The sequence below is a fragment of the Botrytis cinerea genome, chromosome 3 (genome assembly GCF_000143535.2).
Source record: "Botrytis cinerea B05.10 chromosome 3, complete sequence".
NCBI classification, from domain to species: Eukaryota; Fungi; Ascomycota; class Leotiomycetes; order Helotiales; family Sclerotiniaceae; genus Botrytis; species Botrytis cinerea.
The window spans coordinates 73,558-95,029 of NC_037312.1; the positions used below are offsets into that span (position 1 = coordinate 73,558).

Consider the following 21,472-nt stretch of genomic DNA (forward strand, 5'->3'; position numbering starts at 1 on the left):
TTTTCTCATAGGCAGTAGTCGGATTAACTTACGCGTCACCGGGGTTGTCATGTTTGGCATGTTTGATGAAATGGATGAACTTGTTTAAATATTTAACTATAGACTCAAAAAGAATCAGGAAGGAGTGAGTGAATTGCAGTGGGCTATTGTGGAGCTTTGCCGAAGTTTGCTGAAGGTATTACAGCTTAAGAAGGAACGATGGCCTTGTAAGTTTTTCGATAAATTTATTGTGTACAATCTTATTCAATCATTGGCTATGAACTAAAACTCCCTCGAACTTCGACTCTCAATGGTATCCTGAGGAGTATCTAATATAGAAATCTGAATCCTCTATCGACAGCAACTTCTTCTCCCTCACCCTCTTCAACACTCCTTCCTGGAGCAGCTCTACTATTAACTCCCTCTACAATTTCCCCTCTATCTAACTTCTTATTCAAACGAACCAAATGGAATCGGAGTATTGTTGCAAAAATAATCGATACCACTGACATTGAAAGGTTGACATACATTGCTTTCGCATAACGAGGTGCATCGCTGCCTATGGGGAGGTTAGAATGACAAGTTGCCAATATATATGCAGCACCAGGGGTAATGAGAGCTTACTAGGATAAAGGTATGGTGAATATATTTGAGCCACGTTACTCAACGCATTGATACCCGCGAGGGCAGCTGCACGTTTAGATGGAGGTCGAGGAAGTACTAAGTTTCATTAGTCTTTGTAATTCGCATGGAGCCATTATTCAACATACCATTTGAGATCCAACTAAGTGCAACAACATATCCCGAATAGTTCGCTCCTACCATGAGGCACATGGCCAAATATCTCGGTGCAAACTTAGTTGTGCCAGCTGCAATGGCAAAACTGATAAAAGCCAAAACTGGAGGCCCAGCGATGTGTAGATATCTCTCACCACTTGCATCTGCATGCCATGCATTACAGAGAATGGCAATAACAGCAATTAAATATGGTGGTGTTGTTAAGAGAAGTGATTCAATATTGCCCCTACCAAGCCCTTTGACAACTGATGGGAATAGAGTAGTGACGGTGCCCGCAGACGTAAATCCATAGATAGTGGCCAGAAGAAGCCATGCTTTTGGATCTTTCGCAGCAAGTTTGGCGCCGTGTAAGAATGTTTGTTGCTTACTATCAACCCAGTCGTCTTGTCCGATATCTTCTTCTAATCTCCAGGCTGCGAGTTCTTTCTCGTCTTCGGATAGCCAACTTGTTGTGCGTGGAAGATCGGGTAGGATAAAAAATGCAAACAGCGCTATGAAAATCTGAGTTTTTCAGCGAATTTGAACTTCGAAAAACTTGGGAGTCAGGATATGAGAACTTACTGTAATCGAGCCCTCGACGATAAAAAGCCACCTCCAAGCACGAAGACCTTTGGCACCATCCAACCCATGTGTTATACCTGCAGTGATCAACCCTGAAAATGCACCCGAAAGTAGAGATCCTGAGTATAAAAGAGCGGTTCTTTTAACAAGTTCTTTACGTGTGTACCAAGCTGAAAGATAATACAGGCAACCGGGCTGAATTATTATTAGTAGATGATACAATATTAGGTGTGGCGAAATATAAGACTTACAAAGTAAGCTGCCTCAACAAAACCAAGAATGAATCGACAAGCGAGTAGACCACCATAAGTTTGGCACGCAGCTGTGGCCGCCGAGATAGCCCCCCAAACTACCATACATCCAGGAAGATATAGGGACGGTTTGCCAAGTTTGTTAAGAAGAAGATTAGATGGTACTGATCAGGTCCTCGTCAGCAATACTCCATGAACTTGCTCGCTTATGGGCGCGAGGAATTACCTTGCATCAACAAATATCCCACAAACAAAATACTAACAGAAGTCTGAAATTGATCTCCTGTCAAATTCAAATCTGTTTCTAGTCCAGCCAGTTTTGCAGCAGCAATATTGTTACGGTCCAGGTAGTTCATAATATAAATAAGAACAATCATAGGAAGCAATCTGGTATCTACTTTTCGCCTCAATGAAGTTTCAATTCTCTTACGATCTTCCGGTGCAAGATTGCGTACGTAGGCTGGAGCACCATTTGGTTTCGCGGGCGTTGAGAAGGCATCTTCTACCAACTCGACCTCGTTAGGGTTGATCTTAGTGTCGGTGTCGGTATCAGTTGGTGAAGCGCCAGAGGATGCCATAGCTCATATGATGTAATTCTTGCGGTATTCGTGATTGTTGGGAAATTATGTTATTGATAGAAACTGTCACAAGCTTTTAAAATTATACTGGATATACCGAGGTAAGATCTAAATGAAAGATAGCTTGAAAATTCATAACATCGATGAAAGCTATCGCAGCTATAAAGAAATAATACATGGAGACATACAACTCAACACGCGGTGTGCGGGGCCCCTCACTTCCCCCGCGTTACCCCACGGCTCACGGAAAAGGGCAATGTAACCTTCCTAACACTTACATTGGTAAGTGTTCGATAGCTAACACGTTCGAAAGGGATGCGATACTGCTAAGGATCTGCATACGGCTATGCAGCTGTTCAACCATGAATCGCATTTCCGGTCGGCTGCTATCTTGAATTCATGCAGACGGATGAAACTAAGGATGAAAAGTGTGTGTAGCGAGTCAAGGCCGGAAATGTCAACGACATAATGTGGGGGGAGCGAAATAACAACTGTTGGTCATGTTTCCGGAGCTTAGATGGAGCTTTAGAATGGCTGGCAATGTGACGCGAGCAACGCAACCCTACCCTGACACCTACCAGATTATGTTTGGTCCTTTAATAATCTAGATTGATAAGCTCCTTCCATTTCAATGGTAGGGTCATAGCACGAGAACAGCACATAGGATGGGTGTGTTGAGAGATAGAGAGATAACAGCGTTACATACAACACGAATCATAACGGCTAACACGAGTTGCTTACAGTCAAAAAGATTGAAATTATTGTACTAAAGAAAACAATCCTAAAAACGATGGATACAACAAGTGTACATCAGAGTCATCACCACTCCTGTTTCCAACTATCGATAAATTTCTTGACCAGCCCACTCCCCACAATGTCGCAACCATTCTTAATAGCCACGGACTTTGAACCCGTTTTCTCCGTTCTGAAAACGAGTCCCTGTCGACCCGGTTTGTCATTATCATATTTTTCAGTGAAGAAATCCAAAAGTTTTATCGTTGGGTTCTTATCCGGATCCTGTTCGCTCTCCCTTAGTAGTTTAATCCATTCTCTTTGATTGACAATGTCAAACTCTAATCCCGCTGCATGTAAAGCAGGAAGAAGGTCATTAGTCCAGGAGAAAGTCTGCGAGTTCTGTACATGGTATACAATGTCTTTTGAATCTGTTTCTTGTATAGAAACTTCTGATGGACAGTTCTCGAGACCAGCAATCTCTAGAACAGCTTTTGCAACAATATCAACTGGTAACCAGGAAGGTGTCTAAAAATCGTTAGCCCTGGCATCAAAAGAGTGTACTATAGTGATTCTCACTTCATCTAGGGCCGGTAAAGCATGAAGCGTTGTGGCACTTCTTATCATCAGTGAAATAGCCTCTGTGCTATTCCACATCCCTTCAATTGTATCTCCAACAATCTGACCGACTCTCAAAACCTTTGCCAGCATTCCAGTTTGTCTCGCAGCTTCTCCGATCACTGTTTCAGTGACTAACTTTGACCGAGCGTATCCCATATTTTGAGCATAATTCAGATTCGTAATGTATGTTTCCTCGATCGTGGCGGGTAAAGGAGTACCTGCTGCCGCTGATATCGAAGAACAGAAGAATAGCTTCGCAGGAAGAGGCGTACGGACAGCGAGGCACAAATTTAAGAGGTTCACAGTTCCTCTGATGTGATGTGACTCGAAGCTTTGGACGCCCAGATTGAAGTTTACAGCCCAGGCACAATGAATCACTGTTGTAAGATTATCTCGCAAGGTTTGAATTATGGTGGTGTCGAGGCCAAGATTTGTCTTGCTTAGATCTGATGGAAGACAATGAATCTTTGAGAATGTTTTTGGCGACAATTTCTTGGTTGAAAGAGTGTTTCTGACTCTTTCCTCTGCTTGTTGTTGATCCTTAGCTCGGACAAGACAATATATTGCCTTGACAAAGCTTTTTTTGATGAGCTGAGAAAGAACATGTGCCCCAAGTGAGCCGGTAACACCAGTCACAATCTTCGGCAAAGGTTAGTAGGCAACAATAATTCCTTGATCTCATTACTTACAATGGTTTCCCCGTCCACTATTCTGGAACCTGGGACATGTTGTTCAAAGTGAGAATGTTTTTTAATCAATTCCTCCATTATTTTAATCTCGTCCTTCTGCTCTGATACCTCACCTTTGCGAAGAGAATCTAAGTGCTCAGCTAAGTCTCGCACATTTGGAAACTCAAAAACCACATTCTGACTCGGTATCCCAGAAGCTAGATCCAACTCGCGCAAAATAATACCTCGAACTGCAATTGCTTGCAAACTATCAACACCTGCCTCGAAGAAATCAGTGTCTCTTTTGAGATGCAGAATCCCAACTCGTTCTGCGAAGACACCAAGTAGAAAATCTTCTAGTTGTTCTCTGTTCAACTGGAGAGTACCACCCAAAGAATCTAGTGGTGTCTCAAAGCTCTGATACATAGAATCTATCAGATCTTCGAACTTTTTGTAGAACGCAGGTCGAATCATGGTTCCTTTATCTGTGCAGGGATAATCAACACCAGCGTTTAGAATATGAACCATTTCCTTTGAAATCTGACTGAATTTCTCCACTCTCGAGTTTGCAGCAACCACCACTGGCCAGAGCTTTTCTAGCAATGCTTTTTCACCTATGCTAGTCGCTTTCTCGCTTGGAACGATGATTAAACCAGGAAATGCTCGGCCAACGCCAAACACGCACGCTTCTCTTACCAACTCGTGTTCTCTAATCTGATGCTCGTATGTGATCGGGAGGACTTTCTCGCCATTGACGAGCGTAACACGATCATCTAGCCGTCCAAGGTATTTCCATGCATTTGGAATTGAGGGATGAGGGGTGAATAAATCACTCGTTTTGAACGAATTTGGAGGATTTTGAGAATTTGAGGTGACTTTTGACGGTAAACCATCCAACACCACACATTCAAATGTATTCGCTGATTGTTGCACCATTTGAATGTATGGTATACACGATGGCAAAGGTCTAACATAGTTCCATGCTGTATCTTCTCGTGGACGAAAAGAAGTCATGAGCTGCCCTATCTCGGTACTGTATGCTCGGTCAGAATTTGACTTAATATCGTTACTTGTGATGTTCCTGAAACTTACGCGCCGTAATGACCGACTAAGTAAACTCCAGCTTGTGTCAAGCGGTCTCCAAGATCATCCGGGCAGCTACTTCCCCCAAACAAGACTAATCTGCATCTTCGCAAAGCTTCAATTCCACTTTCAGATTCCGCAAGTAGCTTCAAAGCGTAGGGTACACCATGGAAACTCTCAGGGTTTACTGAAGCCATTCCTTCAATTAAATTCTTTCCCGTCAATGGAAGGTTGGCATTGAACATCGAAATCTCTTTTGCCGAGTAGACTGCTCTAAAGAATGACGATAATCCGTGGTTATGATACAAAGGTAATGTCAGAAATGCCCGGTAACCGAAACTATTGGAGTAGTTGGAGAGACAAGCCGCATGTGTTTGAAAGATTGGTTTTGGAAGACCTGTTGAACCCGATGAATGGATTATGAATGAATTACGCGTTGAATCCAAGGCAGTTCCCACAGATCGAGGAAACCGTGGGTTCAACGGAGCTTTGATATCATATTGAGATTGCTTCAGTAAGGGATATCGAGATACTTCCAACTGAACTTGAATTGATTTGATAACGTCGTGGTGATTATCTGAACTGATAATTCGCTTACACTTTGTCTTCTCCAGAAGAGAAACGTATGCTTCCGGTGCCAATCGATTAGAAAGCAATAGAACTGCGAAACCCAGGCGTGTCAAGGCAAAGATAGTAGCAACATAATCAAGATTTGACGGTGCTAAGAGCGCAACGACTTCTGCAACAGGACTTTTTGCTAACTGTATTACTATTAGAATGTATCCTTAACAGCTGAGATGCATACTGACACTGGGAATGAGACCAAGTGATGAGTATGTATTTGCACCATGGTCAGCAAATCGATCAAGATCCCTTGCCGTGTAATGAACATAGTCTGCTCGCCCCTTCGGGCTGCCGGGATATGCTAATAGAGGGACATCTGGAATAGTCTGGCTTCGGTTGTAGATCAAGTCGTCGACAGTGTATAGAAGCCGGCTAGGTATAGTCTTTGCGGGTTGAGACGAATTTTCTAACCTCTCATGTGGTGCTGTAAATGCTCTAGTCTCGACTATGGCCGACATGGTTCTGAATTGTAAAGAAACAAGAAGAATGGCATGCAGACGTATGTGTTCTCGGTTTGATGAGGCCTCATTCCCGGATATATCATAGCGCTATATATGACTGGAGGAATATTTTTCCATGGAAGTATCTTGAGCTGCACTGCATAGCCTACACAAGTATCCGTGCCCCAGGTGCATATCCGAGATCCGGAACTAGGAAAACGAATCACGGATCAATCTTGGAGTGGGAAGGTGAACATGAAGCGTGATAATGAACTAATATCCGGGATTATTACTCATTCCCGTTTCCCATTGATCGTTTTGATCACCTGTAAAAATAAAGTCGAAGCCACCCACTCCACCAGTAACCTATGAAGTAAGCATAGTTTCCATTGAAATTCTACATAAGGACGTACCAAAGAATCAAATTGACCCCAGCCAGTGAGAGGATCCATAGTTACAGAAGGACTTGACTCGATATAATCGCCATCAGCTCCGTCAATTGAATGCGCTACTGCAATTCCGCCATTCCCATATTCGTGGACCGCGTTCGGTGCAGTGACAAAACTTTCACGGTTTGAATGGGAGCCGCTCTCAGTTTGGGTAGTATGGGATCCGTGATTTACTCCTTGTCCTTGGGGGTATGTGATAGCCTCGAGTCTAAGTTCTTCCAGCACTACACTATATCTTTGTGCCAACGATTCATTTTTGGCTTTAGACGAAATCTGTGAATGACAACGAACAGCAGCTTCAAAGTATCTGATATATTCCTCTCGTGGGTGATATCGATGCTTTATTGTGTATACGTATAGCACAACTACCGCACAGAATGCGAAATAATGAGTGAACTAACCAAGTCAGGGTATTTCTATAGACTTATCAGGAATGGCACTTACCCAAAATGCCTGGTACAGTTGTCCGGCCTCCGTCAAATGATTAACGATGTTTGTGATTTCCATTGCAGCCTGTAAACAATTGAAGACATTTTTGTCCACGGAGTTGCCGGTCGAAGTTTCTCTAGAATGGTATGAGTTCCTTTTATGAAGACTGGCAAAATCTCGTAATAAGAAGGGTCGATGAACTAAGATCAGTGCATGCCAATATGAGAGATTCAGTACATTTCTTTGACGTTGGAATAGAGGTATCAATAGAGACGTATCTACACCCTTAGCATCTAGAAACCCAGTGAACTTCGTGCGCCACTCTTGGAGATTTTTGCAATACTGGTCTGCTAGAGAAAGACGGACAGCAGAAGATGGTGGACGAATGGAATAGAGATCGCGAAGAATATGACTGATTATCTGGGACAGCCTGCAGAGTGAGCTCGCAATCACATAATCGAGATTCTTACGCTTACATTCCATGAGCAATAGGTGCCATCATGATAGACTGGGCTCTAGACTTATTGGTGTGAATATGTCTTGAAGTAAGATCAGAGTCATTCACACAACTGGGCAATTCCTAAAACGTGGTCTTAGAATCTTATTGGGTAATCGCGGCCATTGGCCTGATATATGGATGGCTCACTTGATCTATGTCATCGTCGTGAAAAGTTCGAGGTCTTCCGAGAGCTGCACTTAGATAATTGTCCAATGTGTATGCACACCAAAAGACTCGCTTTCTGCATTCTAGTTCAATCATATCCACATTGTTTTGAGACTCCAAACGTCTCTTGCGATGGATACCAAGGGCGAGGATCAAATGAGCTGTGGTTCCGAATAGGCTCCAACAATGGTTGACCCTCGACTGTGATAAGAGATAGAAGCATTGACACAGCCGAGCTTGAACACTAGTTAAAAGCACTCCTCCAGTTTCAGATGTTAGTTGACGATCAGCGGCGTGGAAGTATCGGGAACTACAGTATTGTTAGCTTGAGTAAAACAGCATAATGACAAGTGATTCCATTTCAAAGTACACAAGTTCTCGGAGTAACAGGCTGGATGTGAAAGCTGCCTATGCTCCAATATAATTCGATGACCGAAAATATCCAGCGTTTAAGTGCGATCGAGAGTAATTGGCCAATTAAAGAGCCAAAAATCTCTCATGGTAGGATTGAGCCCCCAATCATTGGATATCTCGCAGTATTTACCTCGTATCAATATCATTCGGTTTGCCAACGCTAGGCATGTAATCTCTTGCTTGAGCAAAAACCATAAATAAAAGAGCCGTTCGTCCTTTGGCGCCACTTTTCCGTTGAAAAGTTCCCAGATTATCGTAAAATTCATGTACCCAGAGTTCAATAGTTGGGCGATGTAAAAAGCGATGGGTCGGAACTGCAAAATCAAAGTATCTTGCAACAAGATTCTCGGCGTCGGATTTTGGGGGAAGTACGAAGAAAGAAGGGTCAAATTCTGGTAGGGGAGCATCCCCAAATGTGAATATTGAAGAATCCTGGGAGAGTGTGATCTCTCGGTGTAGCTTTTTCTGCACTCTCAAGAGAAAAGAGGCCCCAGAAGAAGGGCCCACGTAGTGTCCCTGGAGGTCAGTTTGCGGAGGCTCTGGAGAGTTCCGAGATGATTGCATTCTCGAAATTGAGTTCGAATTCTCAACGATAGTAGGCTGGAGTCGGGCCAGCGTTGATGCAGCTATAGCCACATCATGTGGTATACTGGTAAACTCTCCACTCAATTGGCTATGGAACTCATTGTGATGATTTGGGAAAGTTTTGATAGGTTCAATCACGTGTTCATGTTCAATACTGGTAGAAATTTCAGCATTTTCAGAAATACCTCCCAGGTGCTCAAGGTGCTCTTTCTCTGTCGTTATTGGAGGTATTTTCCCACGCCTGTAGGCTGCTGTGAACTCACAGATCAAGCCAGCAGTTGTACAGAGATTGCAAGGTTGATTTCCGCTGCATCTTGTCTTTTTTCTTTGAAATGAATTTGTGAGATTTCTTTTCCGCAAATGTGGGGTTACACTGTCTTACCTTTTACAACGATCGCAAGCTCGACTTACACGTATTCTCTCTGTCTCATCCCTTTTCCGTCTCTTTGCTGCGGGCGCCGGTTGAGTCTCTGTGCTCTCGTTCCTTGGATGAGCGACCTCAGCTGTTGGCGGAGAATTCAACGAAGTGTGTGATTGTCGAGCTTCCGCCATTATGATTCGCGTAGTGCAAACTTTTTCAGATCCGAAACATAGAAGAATACTTCCGAAGGGTCTGCAGGATAATAGTTCATAAAATTGTCTTTGATCCGGATATTTCAAAGCGAGTGGTGCGGGGAAGTTAAGCTTTCCGGCTAAGGCAAATGACAGGGGGTTTCGGGTATCCCACTTTGGGCCTAAGCGGCAATTTCGAGATTAGTTGCTAGCAGATATTCAGAACAACGTTAACCCTGGCACCCTGGCTCGGGTGGTGTTCTGCCTCTGCTCATACCTTTCCTGAGCTTACATACGGGGACGATCAATTTTTCGATCTAGGCAGAACAATGAAATAAAATTATCGGGTAGAGCAATTGATGTATCATCTTTTGAGCTATTTTACCATTCTCTAATCTCACCGCCTGGACCAATGAAACCCGGGCTTACCCAAGGCTCTGCTCCTTGAGAAAGTCTGCGTACTTGCTCCTCATCAATATCTATGCCAAGGCCTGGTCCCTTCATCAAATCAATATAACCACTGGCTACCTTCCAGACCTCCGGATTGGTTGTGTAACTCGTAAGGTCTTGCCCACCAACATTGTAGTGGATACCCAAGCTCATTTCTTGAATGACATGATTTGAGCAAGCTGCTGCGATCTGAATATTAGCTGCCAGAGCAATAGGCCCTAAGGGGCAGTGCGGGGCGAGAGCAACGTCATAAGTTTCGGCCATAGTGGCGATACGTTTCATCTCACTGATTCCACCACAATGACTAATGTCTGGCTGTAAAATATCTATAGCACCAGCTTCAAGGAATGGTCGAATATCCCATCGGCTATGAAGACGTTCACCCAGGGCAATTGGGGTGCTCGTCAGTTGTGAAAGGTCTTTGATGCCACCAATGTGTTCTGAAAGTAGAGGCTCTTCCAAGAACATTGGTCGATGCGGTTCCAGAGCCTTTGCTAGCTGCTTGGCCATCGGCTTATGAACTCTACCATGGAAGTCAACTCCGACGTCCATTCCAAGCTCTTTGACAGCTTTCACTCGTTCTATACAGCTATCCAGGGCAGATGGCGAGTCAAACCATCCGAGGTCCTCCGTACCATTCATCTTGACTGCTGTGAACCCTTGGTCTTTTCTAGCCTGACTGCTCTTATTAGTTTCTGTTTGTAGAGGCTTGGGGTAACATACGCTTGGCTGGCAATATCAGAAGGTCTATCTCCACCAATCCAGGCGTACACTTTAATCTTGTCCCTGACCTTTCCACCTAGTAACTGATAAATGGGCACATTTAATCTTCTGGCTGAAAAAGAAATCAGTTCGAGTACTCAGATGTATTGATGAAGCATACCTTTCAAGTCCCACAAAGCAATATCGATTCCGGATAATGCGCTCATGAGAACCGGGCCTCCACGATAGAACCCACTTCTCCAAGACATTTGCCATATATGTTCAATATCACTACAACTTGTTATTAGATGCACTAATATGACATCTTGAATTCACATACTCAGCTTCCATGCCAGTGTATCTCGCGATATAAGCGTCTAAACAACCCTCAACAGCTTGGGTATGGCCCTCAAGAGAGGCTTCACCCCATCCTACATTGCCATCTTTGTCTGTAATTTTTACAAAGAGCCATCGAGGGGGTACACGAAAGTATTCGATAGATGCTATTTCCGGCATAATGAAGTCTGTAACGAATGTGTAACTATGGGTGCGCAAGTCAGAAATATATGTGGTCTCAAATCAATAGCTATCTGATTACGATGATCCGGAGGCCGGAAGTATGGTGGGGTAAAGATACAGTAGATCTGATGATCCCGGGTAAGTATTGCATCCACAAATTTGAAATCCGGTCATGAGCGGGGAGTTTTATTACAAGGAACTGGCGAATTGAGATCTTTCATTTTACTATTCAACTAGAACCAGTATAGTGTTTATGCGGCGCGCAACTTCCTTTGAGATTCTTTCCAATCTTCGACACTCTTTCTCAAACTTTCTGGGCTGACCTCGCCAAAGATATCCACCCCGAGCCGTGCCGGGAAATTATATCGATGGTTTCGGTCCAAAGAACATATCTTCTGGAACGCATCATCTGGCAATTCAAAGTCTAGGAATGGAATTGTATTAGCAAACTTGTTATAACGAGTTTGGAGGTATCATTAACCTTGGAAATTATCGTTTATACGCCCTGGCGTAACGGATTTTGGAAGAACAATAGTGCCTCTCTGGACAGCCCAGCTGATAAGTAGTTGCGCTGGCTGCTTTCCCAAGCCTTTCGCGAGGGAAACCACAGTGGGGTCATCTACACCTCTTGGCAAGTTGTAAATGTTGTTCCCAAGAGGACTGTAGGCGGCTATTGCAATGTTCTGGGACTTGTGCCAATTCAACAATTCTGGTTGTTGCAAATAAGGGTGCGCCTCAATCTGATTGACTGCCGGCGGAATTTTGGCAGTTTCTAACAGAGTTTCGACCTTTTCTCTGGTGAAGTTGCTAACCCCGATACTTCTGATCTTTCCTTTTTTGACGAGATCTTCCAAGGCTGCCCATGTGTCTTTGATTGGAACATCGATGACAATGATTTCCTCTGTTTTGGGGTCAACTGGGAATCTTTCCTTGGACTGCGGAAAAGCAACTGGCCAGTGGATAAGATAAAGGTCAAGATAATCAGTTTGGAGGTCTCGTAAAGATGAATCAAGCGCGGCTTCTACATCCTCAGGCTTATGATCTGTGTTCCATAATTTGCCCGTGATCTAGATACGTTTCAATCAGTACATAATCCGTGAAGGAGTAGCGTGTCAGTGCTCACAAATATGTCTTTCCTGTCTACCCCTGATGCTTTAATCCCTTCTCCGACTTCCGTTTCGTTCCCGTATACAGCTGCTGCATCAATATGGCGATATCCTGTTTTCAGCGCGTGTGCAACAGCTTCCTTTACTTCATTTGGTTTTGACTGCCACGTCCCTAAACCAACCACTGGAATACTGTATCCTGAGTTCAACTTGACGGAGCGATTGAGGGCCATAATGAAATGAACTCGCGAGAATGTCTGCAAGTTATGCAATAACACATTGGCAGATACTCAAGATTTTAAAGGCAAACCAGAGCTACTGTGGATCTGTCAAGACTGCATCAATGATGTCTTTTTGACTTATCCGTAGGCAGGTGGCCCGGGTATGCTTTTCCGTATGCATTGGTGGAAAAAGAACATGTGCAGTTCCGCACCTGGTCATGGTCAAATGGTCCGATCAAGCAAACAAAATCAGTATGGTACTGAACCTTTAATAGAATGGAGGCGCATCTCTCATGTATTTAAGTCGAGTTTGTTGAGGAGTTTCTGGAAGTGAAGCTCTGGTTCCTGGGACGTGCAATCAATTAATGATGACTAATCAACATGAAGTACCTCCCGAGGGAGTTTTTGTTCCAGTCCCGACCTTCTTCAAGCCATCAACGACACCTCTCTCTACAAATCAAGCAGCAGTAGATGTTCCGACTCAGGTTCAACACAGTATTCACCTTGCCAAGAATGGTATTCGTGGACTTGTGCTTCTTGGGAGCACAGGAGAAGCCATTCATCTTTCACGCGCTGAACGATCCGAATTGATAGCTGGTGTTCGAGATGGACTTACCTCCGCAGGCTTCTCAAAATACCCAATTATGGCAGGCGTGCTAACGAATTCTCTAAATGAAGCATTAGAATGGTTGTCCGATGCAAAGGAAGCTGGAGCACAATGGGGTCTTGTGCTTGCGCCTGGATATTTTGGTCCTGCTGCGAACCAAGAGAACATTCTTGAATGGTACAAGATCGTAGCAGATGCTAGCCCTATTCCAATATTAATGTAAGGTCCATCTCGCTCTTGTGTCGTCATACAAAGCTAATTCGCTACCTCTGCAGCTATCATTATCCTGGAGTTACAAACAACATCACAATAAGTCTTGAGACTTACACGCAGCTCGCTGCTCATCCCAACATCGTTGGGTGCAAGATGTCCCATGGAAATGTTTCACATCATCTGCAAGTTTCCTTGACGCCAGATATCAATCACGAAAGCTTTCGCGTATTCAGTGGGTTCGGCCAACAACTTGGGCCTATTGTACAATTTGGCGCGGCCGGTGTGATTGATGGACTTGCTGCAATTTATCCTCGAACAGTTTCACGTCTATTCGAACTTGCAAAAAAACGTCCTATTGAACCTTCAGAACTGCAGGAGTTGCTGTCACTTCAGTTTTCTGTGAGCCGCGCAGAGGAATTTGTCGTGAGATGGGGAATAATTGGGATCAAGGAAGGGGTCTATCGAACTTTAGGTATAGGAAATTTGGAAGGTGGAAGACTGCCCTTGAGGGGCAAACTACCTGAAGGGGAATGGCAGTCCTGGCATTTCGCCACTAACGCCATGGCAAAACTCGAAAGCTCATGATTCTTCGCCACCCATGAATGATACTTTGTCAATCTTTCACATTAGCTAAATAGAATGTTGTAAGCATAGCAAACTACGAATTGAATATATGTTGAAGCAGTTCACATCCCCTGGGGAATTGATTTGTCCAAATATGGGCTGAAGATCGCGCCACATGATGTTCTTTCCATCTTCACTTCTTCTTCTCGATATTGTTTTTTTTTTTCCGGGACTATGCGCATGTCATCTACTTTATCTGTATCTCAAACGGCCATTTGCCTTCTGATATTCACTGGATTCTGGAAATCGACAGATCGTGAAAGGGCTGGTTGGAATGCAATATTCTATTTCTTGACAATATCTTCCTCACGAAGTCCTCTCCTTGCTTCGGATATATTTCACGCATCGATGCGTCTCTTGCTCATTAACCTCTACTTCTAAGTCCTATTCCAAATTTCCAACTCTGCCACTTGTCCACTTTTACAGTAGATTCGCCCAAAATGTGAATGACTAGCGCTTTAGTCTCCCGAGTCTCGTTTATCAGGTCTTTCGATTTTCTTGATCAAAATCTATGGTTGAGCTGTGCAAACAGGGAATCGTGGCAAGGCTTGAGCAGGTACTCAGTAATTTCAACAGTTCGACATACATTTAGGAGCAATGCTTCGATACTTCCAGGGGATAGATATATTGTTCTTCTCGGATTCAAACAGAAACATCGGTCCATTTGCAACTTGTGATGCCACAAAAGCAATCAATCAGGAAATTCGCGAGATTCACCGTGCCATTCAATGACACCGAATTACTGGGTAGAAGATCACGGAGTTGAAAGAAGATAGGGAAAAGAGGGAGGGAAGGCGGAGATAGAGACTAGATAAGTATAAGTTCATTCATATAGTAAGGGGGCTCATTCCTTGAGACCGGATGCAAAATGGTGTCTTTTCTACCACAGTGTCTGAGAAAGTTCGACTCCGCAAGAGTTCTCTGTCGCGGTGCCGGATCCATGCATGAAGACACATTTTGCGCTCATGGTGAGAATGGCTACATTGACTCAAACGCTGCTGTGAACATGTTGCCGGGGCCGGGGCAACCGGAAGGACTGGCTGCCAACTGGAGCAATGATACGGATGGTAAATGTGAGAAATTGCCTATTGCCTACATGCATAAGCGTTCCTCTTGTAGCAATCCATGTAGTCAAGATTGATAAATAAGCATGTCTTCCAATTTGCCAACACTGACAGAAGCAGGCTGTGGAGATGTTGCCTTAGCAAAGGCACTGTACGAGTACTGCGTTAATCTTAATGGATCCATCCCTTTACCAACTATCACAAACCTACTACCCTTCCTTATAGCCCAAAGCGACGCTGGTTCTTCTTTCAAGAACATGTTGGGAGTATCAGCCATGCTTTATGGATGAAACTACACTAAACCTGATACTTCGCCCAGGATATCTTCTTCATCTCATACTCCCTCCGATTCCGAAATGCTCTTACCTTCATTTCACTTGTGATGATCTAGTTCCCCGGTTTCATGCCGTAAATTCGGCAGCGATCCGACAAACGACCCCTCCCGATAGGCCTGTGCCATGCTGGCATTGCACATCAAACAGAACTTTTAAGCATAGATTCCTGGGACCCAGAATACTTGCAACACCAAACCCATCTTCATACCCGCTAGCTATCAAGATGATATTCACCGGCGCTTTAGTCCAAATAGACTCCCAACTCATGCTGCAACTGCATTGTCAAAGGCGGGCGATGAAGGGGCTAGAGAGAAGTGTAAAGCCCGTGCATAGTATAGCTTGTGTTTGTTGAATGGATGCAACTGGAATAGTGACCTATTTTCCCATCACTAGCAGAAATCTAGATGGAATTCAATTTCGATATGCTTTATTTGTTTATTTGCTTGTTTATTGGGATTGTCGGTGTGCAGCAAGAGCCAACTAGATATCAATGCTGTCTCACTCAGAAGCTATCTCCAATTGAGAGCAGCACTGACATATCGCTCCTTTCTACCCAATCGTCACTATCGAGCTTACAAAATGGACCAGAGTGCTATCTACGTCTGTGCTACAATGAAGAATTGAAAGACGGCGACTTTGCTTCGTCTGATTTCGGTGCATGATGTGCATGATGTGCGTGAAACATCCATCTGCGTGGAGTGTGATAAGTTGCTGGTCGGCAGCTAGTAGTTAGTTGATAGCTAGACAACGCACAGAGCTTCGATAAACCGTATTTTTGAGATTCGTAATAACAAAGGTAGCTGTTGAAATTTTCAATATATTCTTTCCTCTGCCCGCCCTTCTGCGTCGGTTATCGAAATCCGACAGAAAACAGAAGCTTTGCATTTTTGGACGGGGTTTCCTTGCAACATCTAAGTCTAAACGTCATCGAAGCCGAGCTCAGCGAACAAAATATCACAAGCTTGCTACCTCGAATTTGTTCCAACGTCGAGTTTCCTCGAAATCTTGGACATTGTGGTCAGTAGTGAGGGGGATCTTGAAGAGGTCTCTTGGAAAAGCACGAGTTAGCTCAGCAACGAAACGAAACGATCTATCAACCATGACATCAACAATAGTCGGAATAGGCCATCTGCTTCTTGGTATGTTGTTCCCGTCAATTCCGCTTCAATGTGATCCCTTGCTTAATAAGATTCCAGGTGCGCAAGAGCTTGTCCTCGCGATTCCACACCTCATACGTCCGATTCTTCTTACCTTTGCTCTATTTTTTGCCGTGTGTGTGTTTATGTGCGCAGTTGCATATGCTTTTATCGCCATGAAATCAAGTTTACATACGATTGTCAAGGATTCAGACGATGTCTGCTCGAAATGGATGAGGAAAATTGTCGCTAGTGATGGATTCATTGAAATAGGGGTATTGGGGTACGTGGTTGTGGTTGCGTTTGGGGTAGGGAGGGGGTTGGATTTGGTGCTTGGAGTTTGTTGGTGAGGGAGCGAGGGGGCAATGGATGGGACCGACGGACATGTTGTTATGAAATGAGAGCATGGGTTTTTATTGCGCAGAGTCAACAATCTTGACGTGTAGTGTTGAAGAATGAGAAGAAGCCTTTGAACAATCTTTTCAGCCCTCAGATATGATTATCAAAATGAGAGCATAGAGAAAGGGCTGATGGAATAGTTAGATGATTCTAGTCTTCACAATCATGCTTCTGATGACTAAAACTCGGCTGCGCAGCAGGTACCCGCGGGCGGATGATGGCTCTGGTGGATAATCCGCGGGTTGTCAGTTGCGGAGCGGAAATTCAGGAAAACCAAACAGTTTAATCCACGGATAATCTGCGGATCAACTGCGCGCGGCGGACAATTCTAATATCTAATATCTAGATGAATAATCCTCAGAGAGGGTAGGACCTCTGGCGGGTAATCCACGGAGCGGATTATCTGCAGATTGCCAGCGAGGGCAGATGATGTCTTAGACTACATCTCAAAGCAACAGTTGGCCAACAAAACCTACGGAGAGACAAAATTCTCTCTGTTCTCATTTGGATTCCCAGTAGATAGATGCCAGAACCACCTACTCGAAATAGGGGATTTAACAGTTTATGATGCAGCCCAGCAATTTGAAACTTTCAAGCTCGGAATGTAATCGAATCATTTGGATAGTCTTAAATATTGAACATCTTGGAAAGATTGAATGATCTTGAGCTATCGAACCCTCTTGATTGACATACTGCAGCCCAGACTATTAGAAGTACAGGTGTAACAGAATCTTCGGAAGAGATGGGATGTTTAACACCAAATGTTAAGATCACAATCCATACGCAATCATGAGTTTAGTAAAGTGGAAACTGGAAGTAACATGGAATTCTCACAAGAATCAATTTTTGTAGTCACAGAACAGAAACAATTTAAATGCGCAGCAATCATGAATTGAATATTTACAAGTAATCAAAAGTATATACATCTCGAAGAACTCAACCCCAAAATTTCACTCATCAAAAGTCGACAAATGAATCTCCCCCAAATTTCTTTCCATTGCAACCTGGCAACCGATTTCCCACTAAGTAATTTAGTAGGTAACCTTTCCGAAACCAGCGTTGGCAGTAACGCTGGAGACAACGGTGCTGTAGGCGGAAGCAGAAGCAACGTTCTTTCCGGAGAAATCGGAGAAGAAGCTGGTGGTGGAGGAGCTGAAAGTACCGGAAGAACCGAAACCGTTGACTTGGCAAGTGTGTCCAAGATAGGCGGAGCAGGCTGCGTTGGCGCTGGTAGATGGAGCAGTGAAGAGCTCACCGTCAATAGGAGATTCAGCGACGACTGGAATGTTCTGGAAAACGTTGCCCTCAGCGACGACGTAGGCACCGGAACCGATCTCGAACGCGTGTCCGGAGTTGTCGTACCAGTAGTTGTTAACGGCGTGAAGGACGGTGTTTCCTTGAACCTTTGGCGAGCGTCCAGAAGTATGGTAGATGTAGTTACCCTTCATGGTGACCATATCGTTGGAACCATCGAGATAGATACCCCAGTAGTGGTATCCGTCACAAGTGGCAGAGTAATCAGAGACACCGTTGATGTAGTTGTTGGAGAGAGTAATACGGTTGGAAGCGAGCGTACCAAGAACGATGTGTTGACGGGCAATGTGGTAAGTGGTGACGTGATCAATCCAGATCATATCAGCGTCGTTGATGGTAATGGCGTCTCCTCCCCAGACGTACTTGGGGTTGATCTCTTCGATCTTGATGTTTCTGGATCCAGGGTTAGTATTAATTTAACTAGAATGACCTCGTACACCACTTACTGGATAATGATGTTGCTAGCACCGGAAACCATGCGGAGACCCTTTCCTTGGATGATACCAGTGGAACCCTCACCGATCAAAGTCTTGTCGGAAGCAACCGAGATACCGAGAACACCAGCGTTGTCGTAACTGACGCTGGCGGATGGAGCATCTGGCTCATAGTTCTCACACCATCCATTGGCACCATCGATGGCAAGTTGACAGTTGGAAGCAGTACCCCATGGAGCACATCCAGTGGCAGTGGTGGTACCTTCAGTTCCTCTGAAGTCGAAGGTCTTGGTGAGAACGATGACACGAGGGGAGGAGTCTCCCAAGTAGGAAACAAGTTCGGCGGTTGTGCTTGGGTAGACAGCAGCTGCGGAACCACCACCGGTGACACCCTTAGCGAAACCCTCTGCGGCTCCGTTTACTGCGACAGCAGCAGAAACAGTTTGTGCGACTGCGGCAAGCGCGGCACTGAAAAGAGTGAACGACTTCATAGTGAAGTCAAAGAGTGTGGAATATGTATTGAGAAGTGAAGAGAGGTCGTTGGGATGAAGAGAAAGAAACTTGATGCAGGACTCACTTTCTGTTTATATAACTTTTTGGCAACTTGCCATTCACTGTACTAACAATGACTGTAGCCCCCTCAATTAGAGAATATAGTAAGCCAAGGAGCTAGGGTGGGCATTTGATGGGACCTCAGAGGTTGAAAGGCTCATCACAAAAGACCCCTGTCGCTGATTGAACATGGATGGCGGATTGAACTCTGTGGCATGCCCACCCTTTGAAGAAAGAAGTTCTTTTCATCCGAACTCTCCAGGAGATAGGCGGATGCTTCTCGGAATCACCCAATGCGGTACGAGTCCGGAAGAACTTGTTGTCGAGTGCAGTACACGCGCAAGGTGGTAATGTTTCAATCGAATCCATGATATATCAAATAGGTTTAATGTCCTGAACAATTTTTAGCCTACAAAGTGTAGACAGGTTCAAGGTTGTAAACCAGAGGTCTGTTGCCGCCTCTTGCTTTTGAAGGACGAATCACCTTACTCCGCACACTCGCATTGCAGAACTGTTTCGAAATGGAAAATTGGCCATGTATCAAACCATGTTCGTCAGCCCACCAGTGGGTGTACGGACCAACGAGACACTACAAAAATGGACTTGGAAATATCTCTTGAGATATCAATCCATATATTCTAGAAATGGAACAATAAAAAAACAGATTCTCATATCAATCATTGAAGCATGAATTTGTTAAAAATTTCGAAAGTTGAGAGGGTGAGCCGTCAATCTCTGCGCTCACGGCCTTGATCATCTAGTTGACAAAAAGAAAGAGCGTTCCTGCTATCAATTTGCGAACATACCTTGCATGCTAGCAAACCCTGGATAAGGAAGAAGAAATCTCTAGATTCTTCCAGATACCCTGCTTCCGTCAATAATTCTAAGAAGGCCAAATAGTCCACTGCTAAATTGGAAAGGAAATTATGTCTACCGTTGAGTCTACATTGTGTCATGGTCACACGAAATTCCTGCAATTGCAAGGACATTTTCAAGCATTGTGCGTCCCATCCGTTGAAGAGTTCCAAAGAACATTCTTCAAATTTGGAAAACATATTGCAACTGATTGTAATCATGCATCAAGGAGGTTCGTGTGCCAATTGTGGGGGTTTCATCGCGGTGAATATGGATGCAATTTCCAATTTGTATCCCTGACTCCACACGAGGCCAGGCATCTTGATTGGGGTGGTGGGTCCATAAGTTATTGACGACACACCGGGACGTCGTTGATGGCATGATAGTGTGATGATGCTGAGTGTTGAATCCTAGCAAGTTTCATTTCAAGAATTTTCCGTGTTCAATGCCAAGGTGGAATATAGTACCATTAATATTCCGCCAGATACCGTTCAAACAATTGCCGGCAGCAATAGACGCAGCCCTAGAGAGTATATGATCAGCCAAGGTCACAAGAACTTTAGCAACGCGCGTTCCCGCAGCCGCCGCAAATTATTGTTGCTAAAGCTCTGGGCGATGGGAATGGCAGCAACGGCATGCAAAATGTTACACATTTGTTTTTTTGTCTCTGTTTCCGTCATTGTTTATGGAGTTTGTGGTAAATTCAGGGGACGAGCTTAGACGCTTGGCCTTGTTTCATGATTTTTATCATAATAAAGTTGGCGGATCCGTTGATCTGGGTAGCCGCTTTCCGCTTACATAGGAGGTACACGAGGAGGTAAGGCACTGCGGTTACACGTTTTCACAAAATTACAGAGGGAAAGCAAGAAGAGAGCTTCGACTCCCACTTTCCCTTGGATTCCCCACGTCGCCTAGAGGCCAGACCATATTCATGAACTGATTTTCACTGGAGCGTTAACTTAAATCTTTTTAGAAATAGCTCTAACAATAAATAAACTATATTCTGATGCTCTCCTATCAATCTCCCACTCAAATCATTACTTTAGATGGGATGACTGAAGGTGTTTGAATTTAGCCGGAGTAGCCCCTCACGCTAACCGCACAGCAAGTTGGTACGAAGAGTGGGTTTGCCAAGTGCTAACGCCAGATTGTTATCTTTTTGAGTGGCTGAGTGGCTTACGGAACGTTTTGCCCACAAACTAACAGCTAATATACACCTCTATTTCGGAAATGGAATGAACTGTTCGTGAATCATGCAGTCACCCCCCCTTCACTTTCTCTGATACGTGAACAGAACCAAAGGATACTGGATAATAAACGAACTCCTTCTGGAAGGTTTTGATGAGGTACGTCTGGTGACTCCGACATTTCGCGGACTTCGGGCATATTGTCTGGAGAAATTACCAAGTACAGATGATTCTGTGTAGATCCAATTCCCAAAAGCACCAAAGAGAGGCATGCGCTGCAACTACTCTTCCTCGAATCAGATACCTTGAGAGCCTTCTAAACTCCC

The 21,472-nt window shown here is 44.3% G+C and overlaps 9 protein-coding genes across 9 annotated transcripts; 3 read left to right on the forward strand and 6 right to left on the reverse strand.

Annotated features, from left to right (window-relative positions):
- Positions 1 to 129: 129 nt before the first annotated feature.
- Positions 130 to 2,309, reverse strand: BCIN_03g00200 (hypothetical protein). Its single transcript, XM_001548801.2, has 6 exons — positions 1,816 to 2,309; positions 1,590 to 1,753; positions 1,339 to 1,533; positions 750 to 1,278; positions 604 to 699; positions 130 to 538 (listed from the first exon to the last, which is right to left on the reverse strand). The coding sequence occupies exons 1-6, from the start codon at positions 2,165 to 2,167 to the stop codon at positions 309 to 311; spliced, it is 1,566 nt and encodes a 521-aa protein (XP_001548851.1). The 5' UTR covers positions 2,168 to 2,309; the 3' UTR covers positions 130 to 308.
- A 575-nt stretch (positions 2,310 to 2,884) lies between these two features.
- Positions 2,885 to 6,409, reverse strand: BCIN_03g00210 (hypothetical protein). Its single transcript, XM_001548802.2, has 5 exons — positions 6,081 to 6,409; positions 5,281 to 6,032; positions 4,210 to 5,221; positions 3,479 to 4,159; positions 2,885 to 3,427 (listed from the first exon to the last, which is right to left on the reverse strand). Exons 1-5 carry the CDS (start codon positions 6,351 to 6,353, stop codon positions 2,987 to 2,989), a joined length of 3,159 nt encoding a protein of 1,052 aa, XP_001548852.1. The 5' UTR covers positions 6,354 to 6,409; the 3' UTR covers positions 2,885 to 2,986.
- Position 6,410: 1 nt separating this feature from the next.
- On the reverse strand, positions 6,411 to 9,506 carry BCIN_03g00220 (hypothetical protein). The gene is made up of 7 exons (XM_024691667.1): positions 9,259 to 9,506; positions 8,422 to 9,201; positions 7,860 to 8,187; positions 7,690 to 7,793; positions 7,229 to 7,643; positions 6,749 to 7,180; positions 6,411 to 6,701 (listed from the first exon to the last, which is right to left on the reverse strand). Exons 1-7 carry the CDS (start codon positions 9,426 to 9,428, stop codon positions 6,609 to 6,611), a joined length of 2,322 nt encoding a protein of 773 aa, XP_024547438.1. The 5' UTR covers positions 9,429 to 9,506; the 3' UTR covers positions 6,411 to 6,608.
- Positions 9,507 to 9,634: 128 nt separating this feature from the next.
- On the reverse strand, positions 9,635 to 11,122 carry BCIN_03g00230 (hypothetical protein). The gene is made up of 4 exons (XM_024691668.1): positions 10,921 to 11,122; positions 10,762 to 10,871; positions 10,602 to 10,713; positions 9,635 to 10,557 (listed from the first exon to the last, which is right to left on the reverse strand). The coding sequence occupies exons 1-4, from the start codon at positions 11,094 to 11,096 to the stop codon at positions 9,810 to 9,812; spliced, it is 1,146 nt and encodes a 381-aa protein (XP_024547439.1). The 5' UTR covers positions 11,097 to 11,122; the 3' UTR covers positions 9,635 to 9,809.
- Positions 11,123 to 11,272: 150 nt separating this feature from the next.
- Bcglr1 lies at positions 11,273 to 12,536 on the reverse strand. The gene is made up of 3 exons (XM_024691669.1): positions 12,223 to 12,536; positions 11,581 to 12,166; positions 11,273 to 11,523 (listed from the first exon to the last, which is right to left on the reverse strand). Exons 1-3 carry the CDS (start codon positions 12,436 to 12,438, stop codon positions 11,351 to 11,353), a joined length of 975 nt encoding a protein of 324 aa, XP_024547440.1. The 5' UTR covers positions 12,439 to 12,536; the 3' UTR covers positions 11,273 to 11,350.
- A 168-nt stretch (positions 12,537 to 12,704) lies between these two features.
- Positions 12,705 to 13,937, forward strand: BCIN_03g00250 (hypothetical protein). The gene is made up of 2 exons (XM_001548805.2): positions 12,705 to 13,252; positions 13,309 to 13,937. Exons 1-2 carry the CDS (start codon positions 12,792 to 12,794, stop codon positions 13,829 to 13,831), a joined length of 984 nt encoding a protein of 327 aa, XP_001548855.2. The 5' UTR covers positions 12,705 to 12,791; the 3' UTR covers positions 13,832 to 13,937.
- A 736-nt stretch (positions 13,938 to 14,673) lies between these two features.
- Positions 14,674 to 15,305, forward strand: BCIN_03g00260 (hypothetical protein). Its single transcript, XM_024691670.1, has 2 exons — positions 14,674 to 14,937; positions 15,055 to 15,305. Exons 1-2 carry the CDS (start codon positions 14,739 to 14,741, stop codon positions 15,222 to 15,224), a joined length of 369 nt encoding a protein of 122 aa, XP_024547441.1. The 5' UTR covers positions 14,674 to 14,738; the 3' UTR covers positions 15,225 to 15,305.
- A 769-nt stretch (positions 15,306 to 16,074) lies between these two features.
- BCIN_03g00270 (hypothetical protein) lies at positions 16,075 to 17,080 on the forward strand. Its single transcript, XM_024691671.1, has 2 exons — positions 16,075 to 16,408; positions 16,466 to 17,080. Exons 1-2 carry the CDS (start codon positions 16,369 to 16,371, stop codon positions 16,753 to 16,755), a joined length of 330 nt encoding a protein of 109 aa, XP_024547442.1. The 5' UTR covers positions 16,075 to 16,368; the 3' UTR covers positions 16,756 to 17,080.
- Positions 17,081 to 17,679: 599 nt separating this feature from the next.
- Positions 17,680 to 19,091, reverse strand: BCIN_03g00280 (hypothetical protein). Its single transcript, XM_001548807.2, has 2 exons — positions 18,565 to 19,091; positions 17,680 to 18,511 (listed from the first exon to the last, which is right to left on the reverse strand). Exons 1-2 carry the CDS (start codon positions 19,041 to 19,043, stop codon positions 17,836 to 17,838), a joined length of 1,155 nt encoding a protein of 384 aa, XP_001548857.1. The 5' UTR covers positions 19,044 to 19,091; the 3' UTR covers positions 17,680 to 17,835.
- Between the last annotated feature and the right edge of the window lie 2,381 nt (positions 19,092 to 21,472).

What these genes read in the sequence shown, in the direction of transcription:
- BCIN_03g00200 (XM_001548801.2), bottom strand. Translation starts at nt 2,167, where the DNA reads ATGGCATCCTCTGGCGCTTCACCAACTGATACCGACACCGACACTAAG. An exon ending in TCGTCGAGGGCTCGATTACA is followed by an intron (nt 1,279 to 1,338) that starts GTAAGTTCTCAT and finishes TGAAAAACTCAG; the next exon opens with ATTTTCATAGCGCTGTTTGC. An exon ending in TTCACCATACCTTTATCCTA is followed by an intron (nt 539 to 603) that starts GTAAGCTCTCAT and finishes ACCTCCCCATAG; the next exon opens with GCAGCGATGCACCTCGTTAT.
- BCIN_03g00210 (XM_001548802.2), bottom strand. Translation starts at nt 6,353, where the DNA reads ATGTCGGCCATAGTCGAGACTAGAGCATTTACAGCACCACATGAGAGG. An exon ending in CACTTGGTCTCATTCCCAGT is followed by an intron (nt 6,033 to 6,080) that starts GTCAGTATGCAT and finishes ATAGTAATACAG; the next exon opens with TTAGCAAAAAGTCCTGTTGC. An exon ending in CTTTACCGGCCCTAGATGAA is followed by an intron (nt 3,428 to 3,478) that starts GTGAGAATCACT and finishes AACGATTTTTAG; the next exon opens with ACACCTTCCTGGTTACCAGT.
- BCIN_03g00220 (XM_024691667.1), bottom strand. Translation starts at nt 9,428, where the DNA reads ATGGCGGAAGCTCGACAATCACACACTTCGTTGAATTCTCCGCCAACA. An exon ending in ACGACGATGACATAGATCAA is followed by an intron (nt 7,794 to 7,859) that starts GTGAGCCATCCA and finishes ACCACGTTTTAG; the next exon opens with GAATTGCCCAGTTGTGTGAA. An exon ending in GCACCTATTGCTCATGGAAT is followed by an intron (nt 7,644 to 7,689) that starts GTAAGCGTAAGA and finishes CTCACTCTGCAG; the next exon opens with GCTGTCCCAGATAATCAGTC.
- BCIN_03g00230 (XM_024691668.1), bottom strand. Translation starts at nt 11,096, where the DNA reads ATGCCGGAAATAGCATCTATCGAATACTTTCGTGTACCCCCTCGATGG. An exon ending in TGCTTTGTGGGACTTGAAAG is followed by an intron (nt 10,714 to 10,761) that starts GTATGCTTCATC and finishes TTTCTTTTTCAG; the next exon opens with CCAGAAGATTAAATGTGCCC. An exon ending in TCTGATATTGCCAGCCAAGC is followed by an intron (nt 10,558 to 10,601) that starts GTATGTTACCCC and finishes TAATAAGAGCAG; the next exon opens with TCAGGCTAGAAAAGACCAAG.
- Bcglr1 (XM_024691669.1), bottom strand. Translation starts at nt 12,438, where the DNA reads ATGGCCCTCAATCGCTCCGTCAAGTTGAACTCAGGATACAGTATTCCA. An exon ending in TAGACAGGAAAGACATATTT is followed by an intron (nt 12,167 to 12,222) that starts GTGAGCACTGAC and finishes AAACGTATCTAG; the next exon opens with ATCACGGGCAAATTATGGAA. An exon ending in TATAAACGATAATTTCCAAG is followed by an intron (nt 11,524 to 11,580) that starts GTTAATGATACC and finishes TTCCATTCCTAG; the next exon opens with ACTTTGAATTGCCAGATGAT.
- BCIN_03g00250 (XM_001548805.2), top strand. Translation starts at nt 12,792, where the DNA reads ATGATGACTAATCAACATGAAGTACCTCCCGAGGGAGTTTTTGTTCCA. An exon ending in AGCCCTATTCCAATATTAAT is followed by an intron (nt 13,253 to 13,308) that starts GTAAGGTCCATC and finishes CTACCTCTGCAG; the next exon opens with CTATCATTATCCTGGAGTTA.
- BCIN_03g00260 (XM_024691670.1), top strand. Translation starts at nt 14,739, where the DNA reads ATGGTGTCTTTTCTACCACAGTGTCTGAGAAAGTTCGACTCCGCAAGA. An exon ending in CTGGAGCAATGATACGGATG is followed by an intron (nt 14,938 to 15,054) that starts GTAAATGTGAGA and finishes TGACAGAAGCAG; the next exon opens with GCTGTGGAGATGTTGCCTTA.
- BCIN_03g00270 (XM_024691671.1), top strand. Translation starts at nt 16,369, where the DNA reads ATGACATCAACAATAGTCGGAATAGGCCATCTGCTTCTTG. An exon ending in AATAGGCCATCTGCTTCTTG is followed by an intron (nt 16,409 to 16,465) that starts GTATGTTGTTCC and finishes ATAAGATTCCAG; the next exon opens with GTGCGCAAGAGCTTGTCCTC.
- BCIN_03g00280 (XM_001548807.2), bottom strand. Translation starts at nt 19,043, where the DNA reads ATGAAGTCGTTCACTCTTTTCAGTGCCGCGCTTGCCGCAGTCGCACAA. An exon ending in GCTAGCAACATCATTATCCA is followed by an intron (nt 18,512 to 18,564) that starts GTAAGTGGTGTA and finishes CCCTGGATCCAG; the next exon opens with AAACATCAAGATCGAAGAGA.